Below are 16,810 nucleotides of genomic sequence, written 5' to 3'. Positions count from 1 at the left end.
TGTACTATTTGGTATTTTTTTGTTTGTTGATTGTTTTGAGACAAAGTCTTTTACTCTATACCAGTGGTCCTCAACCTTCCTAATGCTGAGACCCTTTAATACAGTTCCTCATGCTGTGGTGACCCCCAACCATAAAATTATTTTCACTGCTACTTCAGAACTATAATTTTGCTACTATTATGAATCGCAATGTAAATATCTTTGGAGACAGGGGTTTGCCAAAGGGGTTGTGACCCACAGGTTGAGAACCGCTGCTCTATACAGTGTAGCAAAACAGGCAGAGAAAAATTGGAAGGAAAGGAAGCCAGTTTCCAGGGTAACAGGATGCAGCTGTATAGTCACAGGCCATGTGGTGAATAGCACCATTAACCCGAAAATCTTATCTGGAAGAAGTCTCAGGCCTCAAGTTACAGATGGGATAAAGTCTCAAGTCCCACTCCAGATGCTATGAGGACAAGCTACAGCCTCATCCAGACACACTGGCTTTTCTCAGTTCCTCCACACCCCTACCCTTCAGTTTTCTCTGCGGAAGCCCTCAGTGCCTTCAGGTCTAGTGTCCCTGTAGAGATAGTTGATGTGGCCATCAATGAAAGCAATCTAACACACCAAGTGCTTTCTACTGTAGGTGGTTTTTTGTTTGTTTGTTTAGACAGGGTCTCAGTATGTAGACCAGCCTGGCCTAGAACTCACAGAGGTCCCCCTGCCTCGGCCTTTCCAGTGCTGGGGATAAACGTCATACACTTTAATGTCCAGCTGCTTCTGTGGTTTTACACCTGCCTTGTTACTTCAATGAACGAAGGGCTTGGGGAGGGGGGTGATAGAGGTAATAAACCTCTGTTCTCTCACAATCCATGATTGAAACACCCTCCCCTCACAAAACTGACTGATGGGTAAGCAAAAACATTCACTTTCATGAACTACTAAGTCATCAAAACGATCCTTAAAAATTAAAAATTACAGGGGCTGGAGAAATGGCTCCGAAGTTAAGAGCACATGCTGCTCTTACAGAAGACGAGTTCCGTTCCCAGCATCCATGTGGTGTAGCCGACAACAGCCTGTAACTCCAGCTCCAGAGAATCTGAACCCTATTCTGGACTTCACCAACACTGACACTCACAGGACACACAAACACATACATATCTTAAAAATAAAAATATTATCAGGCTAGAGAGATGGCTCAGTGGTTAAGAGCACTCGCTGCTCTTGCACAGGACCCAGGTTTAGTTCCCAGCACACACATCAGATAGCTCACAACCATGTGTAACTCCAGCTCCATGGGATCTGATGCCCTCTTGACTCTGTGGGCACCATGCAGATATATGGTACACATACATGTATACAGACACTCACACATACATGCAATAAATCTTTTAAAGAAAAAATTAAAATCTTTTTTTAAAAATTAAAAATTACAGACACATTCCTTGTATGTACACTCCCTTGGCCAACTTGGGATCCTGACAAGGCCATTACCAGATGTGGCTCCTTGACCTCGTATCACCAGAAACATTTTCTACTCCTCTTGGCCCTCTTCAAATCACCCTCAACAAATATATGCTGTTCATCTTTAGCTTAACCTTTTCTATTAATTTTGTATTCACAGAAAAGTCATTAATATCTTGCTCCTGTGTGTGTGTGTGTGTGTGTGTGTGTGTGTGTGTGTGTGTGTGTATGTATTTGAGATTGCCTTGCTACGTAGCTCAGGATGTCTCAAATTCAGCTCCTGCCTCAGCATACTAAGTGTTGGGGTCAAATGGGCCACCACACTAGCTCAGAACCAATAATATTCTTAGCTGTTATAGACCATTTGAAACAGCTTCATAGCTGCTTATGATCTAATACATCTAGTTGGCATATTTGAACCATTCGAGGTGCAGTTTTTACATATGGACATTCTAGGACACATCTGGAATCTTCAAAAAGTTTTCTGTCATATATAATGGAAAAGGGGTCCAGGAAAACCAACTCTTGGACTGAATGGAGAAATCCCAGATATCACAAGGAAAGAAAATTCCTTTTTCATGGCATCTTAACTACTAAAGATTTACACAGCTGTACAGTTTTCTTTGATGTTAGCATTTTATAAGAGACCTTTGTGGTAACTCCCCTTTGAAGAATTTATTCTGGCTTTGACTTCCATTGGATTTTTTTTCTTTTTTAAGTTTGTATTTATTTTAACTTTTTTTGGTTTTGACAAAGTCTTGCTATATAGTCCAAGCTAACCTCAAAATTGTGATCCTCCTGCCGCAGCCTCCTGAGTAGCTGGGACTATGGGCATACTGTGTATTACTCGGCTTCTCCATTGGAATTCTTCTGAATCAAAACCCAAGGCAACTATTATAGAAGCTGTATGTTGTTTGATATTTCTAATGCTGTACAGATTTGATTATCTGTGGTCTCCTGTCCCTTGTCATTTGCTTGGCAGAATTTTTTCCCCCACTGTCTTTGCTTTCTAGGAAGTATAAAGCATGCTCCCTTGGAAATCTAAATTTGTATACAATCTTGTTGAATCAGTTCCCTATAGTCACAATATATTTTATTACATATGGAAATAATTATGTTAGCCATTTCTTTAGTGAAAGATACGTGTAACTAATCAATTGTTTCACATTGCTATTTTTTTTTCTTTAAAAATTGTGTTTATGCCTGGTGGTGGTGGTGGTGGAGGAGGAGGTGGTAGTGGTGGTGGTAGTACACTCCTTTAATCCAAGGACTCAGAAAGCAGAGGCAGGCAGATCTCTGTAGGTTGGAGGCCAGCCTGGTCTACAGAGCAAGTTCCAGGACAGCCAAGGCTGTTACACAATGAAGCCCTGTCTCAAAAAACCAAAAATAAAAAGTAAAAAGAATTGTATTTATTTATTAATTAGTTTGTGAGAGAGGGAGAGAGAGAGAGAACACAAAAGCCTGTATGCTTTAGTATGAATGTGGAGGTCAACTTTACAGGGCTCTGGTCTCTCCTACCACCAAGTTCTGGGGATCAGCTCAGGGCATCAGGCTTGGTGGTAACTGCCTTTACCTGTTGGGCCGTCTTGACAACCCTATTTCCTTTGTTTTTTTAGACTTTATTTATTTATACATTTATTTTGGCTTTTCTTTTTCCTTTTCCCAAGACAGAGGTTACACTGTGTAGCCCTGGCTGTCCTGGAACTCTATTTTGGCTTTTTTGGGGGGTGGGGATTTTGAGACAGTCTCACTATGGAGCTCTAGCTAGAACTCACTGTGTAGACCAGGCTAGCCTCAAACTCACAGCGATCCACCTCCCTCTGCTGTGGGGGTGCTGGGATTAACCACATGTGCCACCAGGCCCAGCTTTTTATTTTTATTTATTTATTGGTTTTTCAAGTAGACCACACTAGCCTCAAACTCACAGAGATCACCTGCCTTTGCCTCCCAAGTGCTGGGATCAAAGGTGTGTGCTACCACCACCCAGAGCGGCTTTTTATTTTTATTGTATGTATCTGTATGTGAGTGCATTCAGGTTACTATGGAGGCCAGAAGAGGATGTTGAATCCCTTGGAGCTGGAGTAACAGGCAGTTGTGAGCCTCTTGATGCTGTGATCCAATCTTGGGTCCTCTGCAAGAGCAGTATGTACTCTTAATTACTAAGTATCTTTCTAAGCCCACATTATTTGATTTTAAAATTAAGGCCAGCTGAAGTTACTTTCCTTTATTACAGATGAAGAACAAATGATTTGAAGCATAACAATGCTGCATTCACTAGCAGAATTTAATGATAATAAGAGGTAAGAAAAAGATAATAAAAATTTAAGAGTGCTACCGTATTTTCATTGATTGGACAAGCACATAGCCTCTGACATTTGCCAACATTGTGCTCATACATAATTGTCATTGTAGAATGCATTGCATTAGTTACTGTGGAGATCTGAATGAGAATGGCCCCCATAGGCTCATATATTTGAATACTTGGTCCCTCATTGGTGAAACTGTTCTGGGAAGGAATGAGAGGTATGGCCTTGTTGGAAAAGGTAGGTGTACCAGTCACTGGAGTGGGGGGGTGGGGGGGGGAGTAGTGCCTTTATCCCTTCACCAAGCCCAGTCTCTTTCTCTGTCACCTGCCTGTGGATCAGATGTAAGCTCTCAGCTACTGCTCAGCACCTTGCCTGCCTGCTGCCTCTCTGCCCCCATGATGGTTATGGACTCACCCTTGAAACTGGAAGCAAGCCCCCAATTAAATTATTTCTTTTATAAGTTGTCTTGATCATGGTATCTCTTCACAGCAACAGAAAAATAACTAAGAAAGTTACTAGTATGTAGTCATAGAATGTATTACATTAACAACTAATCTATTATATTAGTTACTGTAGCCTTATCCTGTGCATACCTCTGCAAACCACATAACCAAAGAAGCTACATCATAGAAAAAACAACAACACTGAAATGAAAATGAACAAGACTGTTCAGAGCTTTTGGGGGGGGGTTTTGGTTTGGTTTGGTTTTTTTCATTGTTGTTATTTTTTGGTTTTGTTTGTTTGTTTTTCAAGACAGGGTTTCTCTGTGTAGCCCTGGCTGTTCTAGAACTCACTTTGTAGACCAGGCTGGCCTCGAACTCACAGAGATGCACCTGCCTCTGCCTCCTGAGTGCTGGGATTAAAGGCGTGTGCCACCATGGCCTGGCTTGTTCCGTTATTTTAACAGGGTAATTTTTGATACATATGTCTACTGCTAATACATTAATCAATTTGTTTTGGCAGACTGCGAAGCCATGCAATACTTTTGTAATAATATTTAAAGTCACCACAATGTTAACAAAATTTCCTAAATAAAATTGCAAATAATTCTTGAAATCCCTGAGCAAAGCCTGTATGTCAGAGGATGTAGGACCAGTAATACTGGGACCACAGACTGGTTCTGTCTGGGGCCTCTAGAGAGCTACAAGTAAGTCCCAGTTGCTTTGTGTGGATGCATTTGCACTGAACACCAATGGCCACTAGACTGCAAGTGTAGTTCTGTTCTGATTATGGGGAGCTCCCTTACCCTACTGATACTCTGCTGACAAATTCTGGAGTCTTCAGATCTCCACTCTGTACTCTAAATTAGTGGCACAGACCAGGTGAGCTCTACATTTCCCTTTGGCTCTATTTTATATCCCTACTTCCAGAAAGAGGGAGGATTGGAGCAGGGAGATATCTGGTTTCTCCTGGTACTTTAAGTAAACGGTCTCAAGAGTCAAAGTAGCCATGGAAGCAGGTTGAAGATGGCACAAGCCATGTGATTGTATGTGCTTGTTTTTCCTACATGTATGTATGTGTACCACGTGTATGGCTGGTGCCCTTAGAGGTCAGAAGAAGGCATCAGATCCCCCGGAACTGGAGTTACACATAGTTGTGAGCCACCATGTGGGTTTTGGGAACCAGCCTGGGTCCTCTGCAAATGCAACAAGTGCTTGTAACCTCTGAGCCATCTCTCCAGCCCCAAAGATTTACTTTTTTTATTATGTTTATTTATGTGTATCTTTGTATCCATTGGTGCCAGAGGAAGCACCAGAAGAGACTGTCAGGTCATGTAGAGCTGGAGTTGAGGTAGATATGAGCCACTCGACATGGGTGCTGGAAAAAGAACCCAGGTCCTCTGGAAGAACAGCAAGAGAAAAAAAGATAGAAAAAGGAAGGAAGAAAGAAAGAAATCTAGCTGTGGGAGTGAAACCTTGGAAACAAACTATCTTTTGCCAGCTACTCTCCTATCAGGCTTACTTTCTTTCCTGGAAAACCAGGATAGCCATGCCAGAATTCATCCAAACGTGGGAGGAAGGGTGTCGGATTTACAAATAACATTTGTAGGGAAAACATTTCCCTTGCTTCAGTTTTGTGAGCTTATGATATCTCACAGAAACCAAATAAAACCAAATGACAAGGAGGACCAAAGAATTTACAGATTATCAGACACTTAGCAGACTCTTCCTGTCACTTCTTCCGATAGAATACTAACAGCCACCAATCCAAACTGTGTGTCTTCTCTCTCAGAGCTCCATCCCTGGAACCCTATGCATCTCTCAGGTCCAGGGCACCCCACACAAGTTCCGAAACCCATGTTCCACAGAAGACCTCCCTAACACAGAACCCCAGAACACAATACCCCAAAACCTGCACTGCACTCTCATAACCCAACACAAACACACACTGGAACCTATACACACTCCTCAAAAAGCAATGCCTGTACGTCCTTCGACCCTCTAGGTCCCATGCCTCATCCACGTCCTTCAGAGCCTCTAGTGTGCCTCCGAACCCTGCACCCACCCAACCCTGAACACCAGCCCTCCTCAGAACTCTATCCCCTTCAAACCTGGTGCCCTACTGTGGTGGTTTGAATAAGAATGGCCCCCATAGGCTCATATATTTGCATGCTTAGTCATCAGAGAGTGGCACTTTTTGAGAAGGATTAGGAGGTGTGGCTTTGTTGGAGGAACTGTGTCACTGGGGGTGGGCTTTCAAGTTTCAAAAACCCACACCAGGCCCAGAGTCTCTCTCTGCCTGGGGATCAGAATGTAGCTCTCAGCCGACACTCCAGCACCATGCCTTCTTTGGAGCTGCCATACTCCCCACCATGATGATAATGGACTAACCCCTCTGCAACTGTAAGCAAGCCCCCAATGAAATACTTTCTTTTATAAGAGCTGCCTTGGTCATGATGTCTCTTCAAAGCAATAGGTCAGTGATGAAAACAGCTACATACCCTTTTGGGGTCAGGAGCACAGATTGGAGAAGCTCACTACCAACAGAACCATGTGTCCAAGACTACCTCAGTACCTCACGCTCCACAGATACCTACACTCCAGGGTCCCTCCTGTTCCTCAGATCCACCACACAGAACTTCATGAGCAAGTTTCCCTCAACTGTCCCTCAAAGTCGAGAGACCCTGGGGGTCAGTCCCAAACTTACCTTCATTATATGCTCCTCAGAACTGTTCATAACCTGAGCCCCTGAGGACCCGGTTCTTCTCAAATGTCTGCACCCCTAACACCCTGATGCTCACCAGAACCCTGTGCCCCAGAGACGCCTGTTCAGCTCTGTGTGATACATCCCTCCGGCCTACAAATGAATCTCGAACCGCTCAGAACCCTGGAGTCCCCAGACTCTTGCCCCTCAGACCTCAACCCCTCAGTGTTCCCGCGCCTCAGATCCCCGAGCCTCAGGACCTCGTGCCTCCCACAACCCAGCTCCCTTCAGACCCCCGCGCGCCCCTTAGACGACCATGCCCCTGGACCTCGCGCTCTTCAGACCCGCACCACACGCCTCATATCCTCGCGCCCTCAGATCCGCGAGACCCTCAGGACTGGACTCCGTGCCACACTCCAACAAGTCCCCGAGGCCGCCTGGGGCAGCAGCGCCCGCCCGCCCGCCCGGCCCGCACCTGGCGCAGTTGGGTCTCGGTGGCTCCTTCCTCCTGCCGCCTCAGCTGCTCACGGAAGCGCTCCACCTGATCCAGAAGCGCGTCCACGAGCGACGGCGCCGTGTCCCCTTCCAGAGCCGCTAGGCGGGTGCGGAGGCTCGCGATAAGGGCGTCGCGCGCCGCCAGCTGATCCTGTAAGCGCCGCAGCTGCTGGCCCGCCTCGTGGTACAGGCTACAGAGCGCGGCGGCCGCGCGCGGGGTGCCGTCCTGTCTACCAGACCTTGCGTCCCCAGACGACATGACGGTGGACCTTCCTGGGGACCCGGGCACCTCGAACTTCTGCGTGTAGCGGGAGCGACAACGGGCCTTCCCGGAACTTTTCCCGCCTCGCCCCGCCCACCCCCGGGAGCCTAATCCGCCCCCACCCACAGCTGGCTCCGCCTCGCTCTCTGCCGGGAGTCTGACTCCGCCCCCGCCCACAGCTGGCTCCGCCTCGCTCACTGCCGAGACTCCGCCCCCTCCCACAGCTGGCTCCGCCTCGCTCTCTGCCGGGAGTCTGACTCCGCCCCCGCCCACAGATGGTACCGCCCCCTCCCACTCTGCGGTCCCACCCTGCCTTGACGCACCAGCTCCCTTCTAGGGGCTGTCCTCCCGCAGTGCTAGGCAGCCCTATTCCCTCCGTCTGAGGAATTTTCCCGGAGTCCGATCCAGTCTGCCACAGGGTTTGGGGTTCGGTTTTCTCTGGTACAGCTGCTGAAGGAAAGCAAATAAATCAAATGACTTCAAACATTGGACGTGGAGTGTGGTCAGGTTTCGTTGGCTGGGTTCCTTCCTCTTCAGGGGCTTGGTATGCGTTTTGTCGCGTAGGGGCGCTGAGCTCAGGGAGGACTTCCCATCCAGAATGCATAGTGGGCCCCAGAGCCAGTCACCAGACCCCAGCGTGCCCCTAAATTCGAGTTAGGACAACCTCGGTGCTAGAAGCTATTCTTTGAGCAGAAGGCAGGAGAGCGCCGGCCCTTCCCTCCCATACAAACGCTGTTTTCCCACTGAGAAGTCTCTTCCCCAACTCCCCGCAGTGAGGATCTTTCAAAGGCCCTTTGCTAAGGTCTAGTGGGGGTCCCCTCATGGGAGGATGTGTTTCTCCTTCTTGCTCAACATCCTGTCTGTTCCCTCGGAGTGGTCCACAGACAAGCCTGTAGAAACTCACCCACTTGCAGTATCAAACTATAAGCAAAGCCAGACCTCGACAAGTGTTTATGGGATGGACACTGGGAGTGGCCGACCTGGCTCAGCTATGGTCGGCTCCTTCTAAGCCCTTAGAGCCAAGAGAACAGATACTGGCTTCCCTTCCTGGTAGGGGTGTTGTGGCACTAGACAATGGGTGTGTCTTAGTTTCTTTTCTATTGCTGTGACGAAATGCCACGACCACGGCAGCTTATAAAAGAAAGCATTCAACTGGCCTTAAGTGCCAGAGGTTAAAGCTGAGAGCTCGTATCTTGATCTCCAAGCTGGAGCCAGAGAGCATGCTGAAACCTCAAAATCTCTCTGCCCCTCGTGACACACCTCTTCCAACAAGGCCACAATTCTAAATCCTTGCCAAATAGTTCCACCAACTGGGGACCAAATAGTCAAGCATGAGCCTATGGGAGTCGTTCTCATTCAAACTGCCACAAGGCCCATGTTCCACGATTGTCCGGCACAGTCATTGTTGTGTTCATCGTGACTGCCTGAGGCAGTGGTGGGATAAAGGGGAAGTCGGGGCGGGGCAGGGGGCAGCACACAGAAGAACCCTGGCCCAGAGCTGATTTGTGCTTCTGAGTCTTCACTGTTCCCACTGTGTGTAGCCTGGGGTGGGTCCCGATTTCATCCTGATTGTTAACTACAAAACAGACATCAAACAACCCAGAAACTTCTAATGCGCTCTGGGCCACATGTGTTCGGAGTTCAAAAGCTTTGATTTTAGGTAGGTGCCTATAACTGAGGTACCAACCTCTAAAAAGGAGTCCTCTTCCCAGTATCTATGCACATGGGGCAGGCCCCCCTACAATAAGCAGTACTTGACCTCTGTAACCGAGAGGACCCTGGGGAAATGGTGGAGGGTGACCTCTGCAGCGAAGTCATGAGATCCATTGTGTCTATAGACTTGCCCAGCTTGTCCAACTTCAGTGAAGGAATCAGCTTAGAACTAAACCATCTGTCCCCAGTGAAAGATTGCAGACCCAGCTTACACACTGGCTTCCATCTTGGAGAAGCCTCTGCACCGTATTTCCCAGGCATACTGCTCCAAGGCTCCTGACAAACCGCAATGGAACAAATGATGTTGTTTCAAGCTGCTAACACTTGGGAGTCTTTTTTAAAAAGACTGGAGAGCTGGGCGGTGGTGGCGTTCAGCACTCATGAAGCAGAGGCAGGCAGATCTCTGTGAGTTCGAGGCCAGCCTGGTCTACAGAGAGTTCCAGGACAGGCTCCAAAGCTACACAGAGAAACCCTGTCTCGGAAAACCAAAAAGACTGGAGAGATGGCTCTGCAGTTAAGAGCACTGGCAGCTCTTCCAGAGGACCTGGGTTCAATTCCCAGCACCCACATGGCAGCTCACAACTGTCTGTGACTCCCGTTCCGGGGAACCTGACACCCGTGGCAAAACACCAATGCACATAGAATAAAAATAAAATTAAAAAAATAAAAATAAACATGTGTGTGAATATGTGTGCGATATGTGTGTATGTGTACATAACGTGTGTGTGTGTGTGTGTGTGTGTGTGTGTGTGTGTGTGTGTGTGTGTAGAGGTCCGAGGTTGTTGATGCTGAGTGTCTCCCACTCTCTTCACCTTGTCTATCTTCTGAGGCAGGGTCTCTCACTGAACCCAAAGCTCACAGATTGGCCAGCATGTTCCAGGGATCCACCTATCTCCACCCCCTAAGCCCAGCCCCCATGCTAGGGTCATAGATGTGTGTGACCATGCTTGGCTTTTACATGGGTGCTATGATTCCAAAATCAGAGTCTTAGGTTACCTGCTGCACTGGGCTAGCTCTCCAGCCCCCTTGAAGGTTTTTTGTTTTTGTTTTTGTTTTTTTTTTTTTTGGTTTTGTTCTTTATTTTTGAGACAGAATCTCACGTTGTAGCCCTGGCTAGCCTGGAACTCTATGTAAACCAGGCTGGCCTGAAACTCACAGAGATCCACCTGCCTCTGCCTCCCTAGTACTGAGAATTAAAGGCATGTGCCACCACCTGTAATTTTTTTTTCTTGTCCTTTGTTTTTGACACAGGGTCCCACACTATATAATCCAAACTGGGATCACTTTGTAAACCAGGCTAGCCTCAAACCCATGACAATCTTCCTTCCTCAGCCCCCGCCCCCCAGTCCTGGGCTTATAGGAAGAGCTACTATCCCCAGCTCTGCTTGAAATCCTTTGGGGACCCTCTGGGGGTCCTGTCAACCCCACAAAACAAGTCAGTTTCTGGAAATACAGAGGGAATGACCACTCAAATTAATTATGACAAAGTTCAAGTCAGCTTTAGCACCAATGTTAAGGAAAATACTTTGGGTTTCTGAGCTCTTGGGGACTTTAGAACTGTAGATGAAGATTGCAGACTTCTTTTTTTTTTTCCCTGGAGCTGAGGACCGAACCCAGGGCCTCGTGCTTAGCTAGGCAAGCTCTCTACCACTGAGCTAAATCCCCAACCCCGACTGCAGACTTCTAAGAACACTTTCCAGTCGTTTCCTGCTGGGCGGTAATGGCACACGCCTTTAATCCCAGCACTTGAGAGGCAGAGCCAGGTGGAGCTCTGTGACTTCGAGGCCAGCATGGGCTACAGAGTGAGTTCCAGAAAAGGTGCAAAGCTACACAGAGAAACCCTGTCTCGAAAAACCAAAAAACAACCAAAAAAAAAAAAAAAAAAAAAAAAAAAACCAAAACACTTTCTTTCTATGGCATGTGAAGATCCTTTAAGTTAACACAGGAAGTTCACACACACATTTTAACTGAAATTCAGCTAAAGGGCCTAGAGATTAACAGGTAAAGGGGTTTTTTGTTGTTGTTTGGGTTTTTGTTTGTTTGTTTGTTTTTTCGAGACAGGGTTTCTCTGTGTACTTTTGGAGCCTGTCCTGGATCTTGCTCTGTAGACCAGGCTGGCCTGGAACTCACAGAGATCCGCCTGCCTCTGCTTCCCAAGTGCTGGGATTAAAGGGGTGCGCCATCACCGCCCAGCTGTTGTTTGGTTTTTTGTTTGTTTGTTTGAGACAGGATTTCTCTGTGTAACAACCCTAGCTCTCCTAGAACTCATAGACTAGGCTGGCCTCAAATTTTCAGAGATCCATGTAGCTGGAGAGCTTCTCTCCAGCTCCCGCCAAGCCCCTGCAGTCCGACAGCCCACCTATAAAATAAACACACAGACGCTTATATTATTTAAACTGTTTGGCCTAATGGCTCAGATTTCTAGCTATCTAGTTCTTACATCTTAAATTAACCCATTTCTATTAATCTATAAGTTGCCACGTGGCTCATGGCTTACTGGTACCTTACATCTCGCTTTCCATGGTGGCGGCTGGCAGTGTCTCCCTGCTCAGCCTTCCACCTCCCAGAATTCTCTTCTCTGCTTGTCCCACCTATACTTCCTGCCTGGCTACTGGCCAATCAGTGTTGTATTTATTAACCAATCAGAGCAACACATTTGACATACAGAACATCCCACAGCAGATCCACTTGCCTCTGCACACCCCCCACACACACACACACACAGTGCTTGGATTAAACACATGTACCACCACCACCCAGCATTATACGTAAATGTTCTAACAGTGGAGACAGATGCCCAGTCCAAGAAGTAGGGAAAGTTTGTATAAGCGTATTGGTTAATAATCATCATCGGCTTACCTGGAACACACCTGGGAGCGTGTCTGTGAGGTTTCCAGGAAGGATTCACTGAGAAGAGACGATCCATCCTAAATGTAAGCAGCACCATCCGATGCACTAGGATCTGGGCTGAATAAAAAGGAGAAAGTGAGTCTAGTGCCACTGTCGTCTCCTTTGGCTTCCTGGAATGTGACCCTCATGTTCCAGCTGCCATACCTTCCCCTTCTGATGGACTGTGTCCCCTCAGACCAGGAGCCGAGATAAGCCCTTCCTCCCCTGAGTGGTTTGTCGTTGGGAATTTTGTCTCAGCAACGAGAAAAGTAACTAGTATAGTAAGGGAAAGAAGGGGGAAATACATGGAGACCAAGAAGGGGAACGGGGAACCCACCTTAAAGAGGGTGATTAGATGAGCCAGAGCACAGACCTAGGATCCCAGCATCCAAGAGGCTGAGGCAGGAGGATCGTAAGTTTGGGACCAGCAAGTGTGTGTTTGTGTTGCGGGAGGCGACAGTTAGGAGGGAGATGGCAGAGCTATTGCCACGTGAAGGATGAAGAGAAGCCTGGCACTTGGGTTCCCAAGAGAGGGAAACAGTGCAAAGGGGAGGGTCCCCAGGGCACCCGAGTGTGGGACAGGAGAAGACTGGAGATCTCCAGTAAAACTGCATTTCACTCTGAGTCCTGATGGGCCCTGGGTTTAGGTGGACAGGCCACTCATCTAACTCTGGCTTAATTTGCTGACAGACTGTTGTCAGTCTGAATCCTCAGAGGTCTCTTCCTCTGACTCTCACACAGGTCTCTTTGAGATCTGCAGCTCTTCCTAATTTCCCCCTGCTTCGTTTTGAAAAATGCTGGGACTTCAGCCCTGTCCTTGTGACCTCAAGAGTCAGCTGCGCCCAGAAGGAGGCTGTGTAGGGAGCAAAGGCCTCCCAGGGCCAGGTGCATACACGGACTTGTGGCCAGTAGTGTTGGTGACTGACCTAACTGATGCCAGCACACCTCAACACTCATGCACACACACTGCTTGCTCTAACATTCCCACTAACAGACACATGAGGCAGCCGGACCTTAGCCTTCACAAGGGGCCTTCCAGGTAAGTGTCCACAAGGGGGCAGTGTGGCCACAAAGGCTTGAGGACCAGAGCTTCAGGCACCAACCTCATCTACTCTAGGCCTGAGCAACAACTGATTAGGCCTAGATGGCGGGGTGTGGGGGGGTGTCTCTTCCCTGAAACCTAGGTGCCTGAGTCTCTGGTCACTGAATGATAGCTACCTGTGCGTCCTGATGCCTGGTTATTTATGGGATAAGCTGTGGCTGCTCTTGTCCCAGAGTGCCTCATCCAATCACTCAACAATCTCCTCTCATTCTCTCAGAGATAGAGACCCAGGCTCTTCTCCCAAATGGACTGCTGAGCATTAAAGAATGTTTATTGAGTCTTGTGGGTGGGAAGTATTAGGAAGTGTAAGAGCACGCGTGTCCTCCACACTCGAGTGTACACATCGTGAACAGCCCAGCACATACACACTGCTAACAGTCGGTTGGTTCTGAGTTAATCTTTTTCTTTTTCTTTTTGTTTTTTCGAGACAGGGTTTCTCTGTGTAGCTTTGGTGCCTGTCCTGGATCTCTCTCAGCAGACCAGGATGGTCTCGAACTCACAGAGATCTTCCTGGCTCTGCCTCCTGAGTGCTGGGATTAAAGGCGTGTACCGCCACCGCCCGGTCTGGGTTAATCTTCAATCTAGAGATCATCCAAATGGGAGGAATGTAAAACTCAGCAGCGTTGGTGGGTGTGAACTCTCCCTTTCCGTTATACAGGAAAACAGTAACAAGGAAAAACAATCAGAGAGACAAGGCCCACCTGTTCCTCTCCACCCCAGAGGAACAACACTGAACTTCAGACTGCCTTTGTTCTGGCTCTCCATAAAATATGCTAAGGGAAGGTTGGAGACAACAGATTTATTATCCTTTTCCCAGGTTGCATTGCATAAGACACAGTCTAAAGATTCAGTTCCTGTTTGGGGTGGTTTTTCTCCCGTTGTGACTGGCAGCGTGGACTGTTTTCCACTCTCACCTCCCTACACACAGCCTTACTCCCCTACTCAGCTGAGGCGCCGTACATGGGAACAGGGGAGGTGCTGCCCACGGGTACCTAGCTGCAGCACCATCCTTGGTAACTCTGCCCTCTGCTTCCTCAGGGGAAGAGTCCGTACACACACATGATGTAGGATAACCTTCTGTACGCTGTGAATACATGTTGCTCCCATTGGTTAATAAATAAAGCTGCATTGGCCTATGGCAAGGCAGGAGAAGAGCCAGGTGGGAAATCCAAGCAGAGATACAGGAGGAAGTATTGTGTTTGTCCAGGCAAAGCACAGCTTTCACTTCAAAGGACATAAGAGATAGTTCATTCTGGAGCCAAGTATGAATAACAGTGGCCCAAAAACATGAATTCAAGTTGCTCCAGAAAACACATTCTACCTTGAAAGCAGCTACATGCTACATGAGATTTTCTTATAGAATGGAGAAAGTCAAAAGCCAAGATGTTTACCAAATCCATTGGTGGAGAAAACTGGTAGGTGAGTTACAGTGAAGGTCTGCTAAGAACACATCTTAAAAGTTGTGCCTGCGGTCAGTGAAATGAGCCTAAGCAATCCTTGCACCTCTGCCTCCTGATTAGCTAGGCCTACAGGTGTGCGCCACTATACCTGGCTTAGAAAATGAGATTAATAGCTTCAAGGAGCAAAGAGAAAAATTTGTCTAAAAGATAGAACTGAATGCTAGGAAGAAAGAATATTTATAATATATGAAGAACTCTTGAAAATTTAAAACATGATCATGGAAGTTGAGGATACAGCTCAGTTAGCGGAATGATTGCCTAGCATGCATGAAGCCCTGGGTTCAATCCCCAACACTGCATAAACTGGGTGTGGTGACACATGACTGTAATCCCATCACTCAGGGAGTGAAGGCAGGACAATCCAGAGTTCAAGATTATCCTTGGCTATTTAGTGAGTTCAAGGTCATCCTGGGCTACATGAGACCTTTCCTTCTCTGTCTCTCTGTCTCTGTCTGTGTCTGTCTGTCTGTCTGTCTGTCTCTCATGAATATGTAGTATATATACACATACACATAGAGAAAGACATATACACACCACGTGATCAAAGAAGTTCAATATTTTATGTGTGTGTGTGTGTGTGTATATATATATATATATATACACACATTGAAATCTCTATATATGTGATCCTAGGAAAATATATGAGTATAGAAACTGAATAGAAGAGCCAAAAGAAAAGATTAAGGAAATCTTTATTAAATTAATTAATAATTCACTTATTTATCGAGAGAGAGTGCAGGGAGGGACATGCATGTGGAATGGAGATCAGAGGACAACTTGCAGGAAGTGATTCTCTCCTTCCTCCATATGGGTCCTGGGTTTGTCAGGTTTGACAGCGAACTCCTCTGTCTCCTGATACCAGTCCAGGATAAAGGAAATCTTAAAGTAAAGCTAAATACTGGGGCTGGGGAGGATGTGTGAGAGAGAAAGAGATATCAAAGGAAGAGTCTAGGAGTTCTAACATCAAATAAAAGGTCTAGGAAGAGAGAAGGGGGAAGAAAATCAAGTTTCCAGGTCATGCTAGTCTGTACTAGTTGGGTTGCTTTTTGTTTTTCTTTTCTTTTTCTTTTTCTTTATTTATTTTATTTATTTATTTATTTATTTATTTTGTCAATTTGACACAAGCTGGAGTTATCTGGGAAGAGAGAAGGAACCTCAATTGAGAAACTATCTCTATCAATTAGCCTGCGGTGGAATTGTCTTGATTAATGACTGATGGGGAAGGCTAGCCCACTGTGGGCCGTGCCATCCCTGGGCAGGTGGTCTTGAGTTATATAAGAAAGCAGGCTGAGCAAGCCATGGGGGGCAGGGCAGTATACAGCGCTCCCCCATTGCCTCTTCAGTTTTTGTCTCCAGGTTCCTGTCTTGAGTTCCTACTCTGGCTTCTTCTCATGATGGACTATAAACTGTAAGAAATAAAGCATTTCCTCTCCAGGTTGCTTTCGGTCATGGTATTTTTTTTTTTAATGTGAATAGGTGTTTTGCCATGGGTGTTGGGTCCCCTGGAACTGGGCTTGCAGACAGCTGTGAGCTGCCATGTAGGTGCTGGGAATTGAACCTGGGTCCTCTGGAAGAGTAGTCAGTGCTCTTAACCACTGAGCCATCTCTGCAGCCCCCTGGTCATGGTATTCAATCACAGAAATAGAAAGCAAACTAAGATACAGATTAAAAGGATGAACTGAATGTTCAGATACAAGAAGGCAAATGGATGTGTGCCTCAAGCATGTCTACAGGACTCTCAGAATCTTGAGTCAGAGACCCTGTAAATATATAGAGAGAAGGGAACAGAATTAGAACTATGGCAACGTGAAAAACACCAAGACTGGAGACACTGGACTCAGCCACAGTCCAAATCCTCAGTGACCGGACGAGCACTCAGAAAATGTGCTCCTTCCTCTGGAGCCGCTTGAGGGTGTGCTTCTCCAAAAAGACGGGGAAATTGAGAAAGAGGAAGTGGGAACTCCACAGAAGCAAACACAGTGACAGGACACCGGTG

General features: G+C 46.9%; 1 protein-coding gene across 5 annotated transcripts in view; it reads right to left on the bottom strand.

Annotated features, from left to right (window-relative positions):
- Positions 1-7,728, bottom strand: part of Tnip2 (TNFAIP3 interacting protein 2) — a 29,442-nt gene extending 21,714 nt beyond the window's left edge. For all 5 annotated transcript variants that reach the window (XM_052736189.1, XM_052736190.1, XM_052736191.1 and 2 more), the window contains exon 1: positions 7,369-7,728. In XM_052736189.1, the coding sequence (XP_052592149.1) occupies positions 7,369-7,647 (279 nt within the window). In that variant the 5' untranslated portion in view covers positions 7,648-7,728. The remainder of the gene's footprint in view (positions 1-7,368) is intronic.
- Positions 7,729-16,810: the final 9,082 nt, after the last annotated feature.

The sequence above is a fragment of the Peromyscus californicus genome, unplaced genomic scaffold, assembly GCF_007827085.1.
Source record: "Peromyscus californicus insignis strain IS unplaced genomic scaffold, ASM782708v3 Scaffold_13__1_contigs__length_99412109, whole genome shotgun sequence".
In the NCBI taxonomy this organism is placed as follows: domain Eukaryota; kingdom Metazoa; phylum Chordata; class Mammalia; order Rodentia; family Cricetidae; genus Peromyscus; species Peromyscus californicus.
The sequence above is the reverse complement of the archived record's forward strand: the minus strand, read 5'-3'. Positions and strand labels throughout refer to the sequence as shown.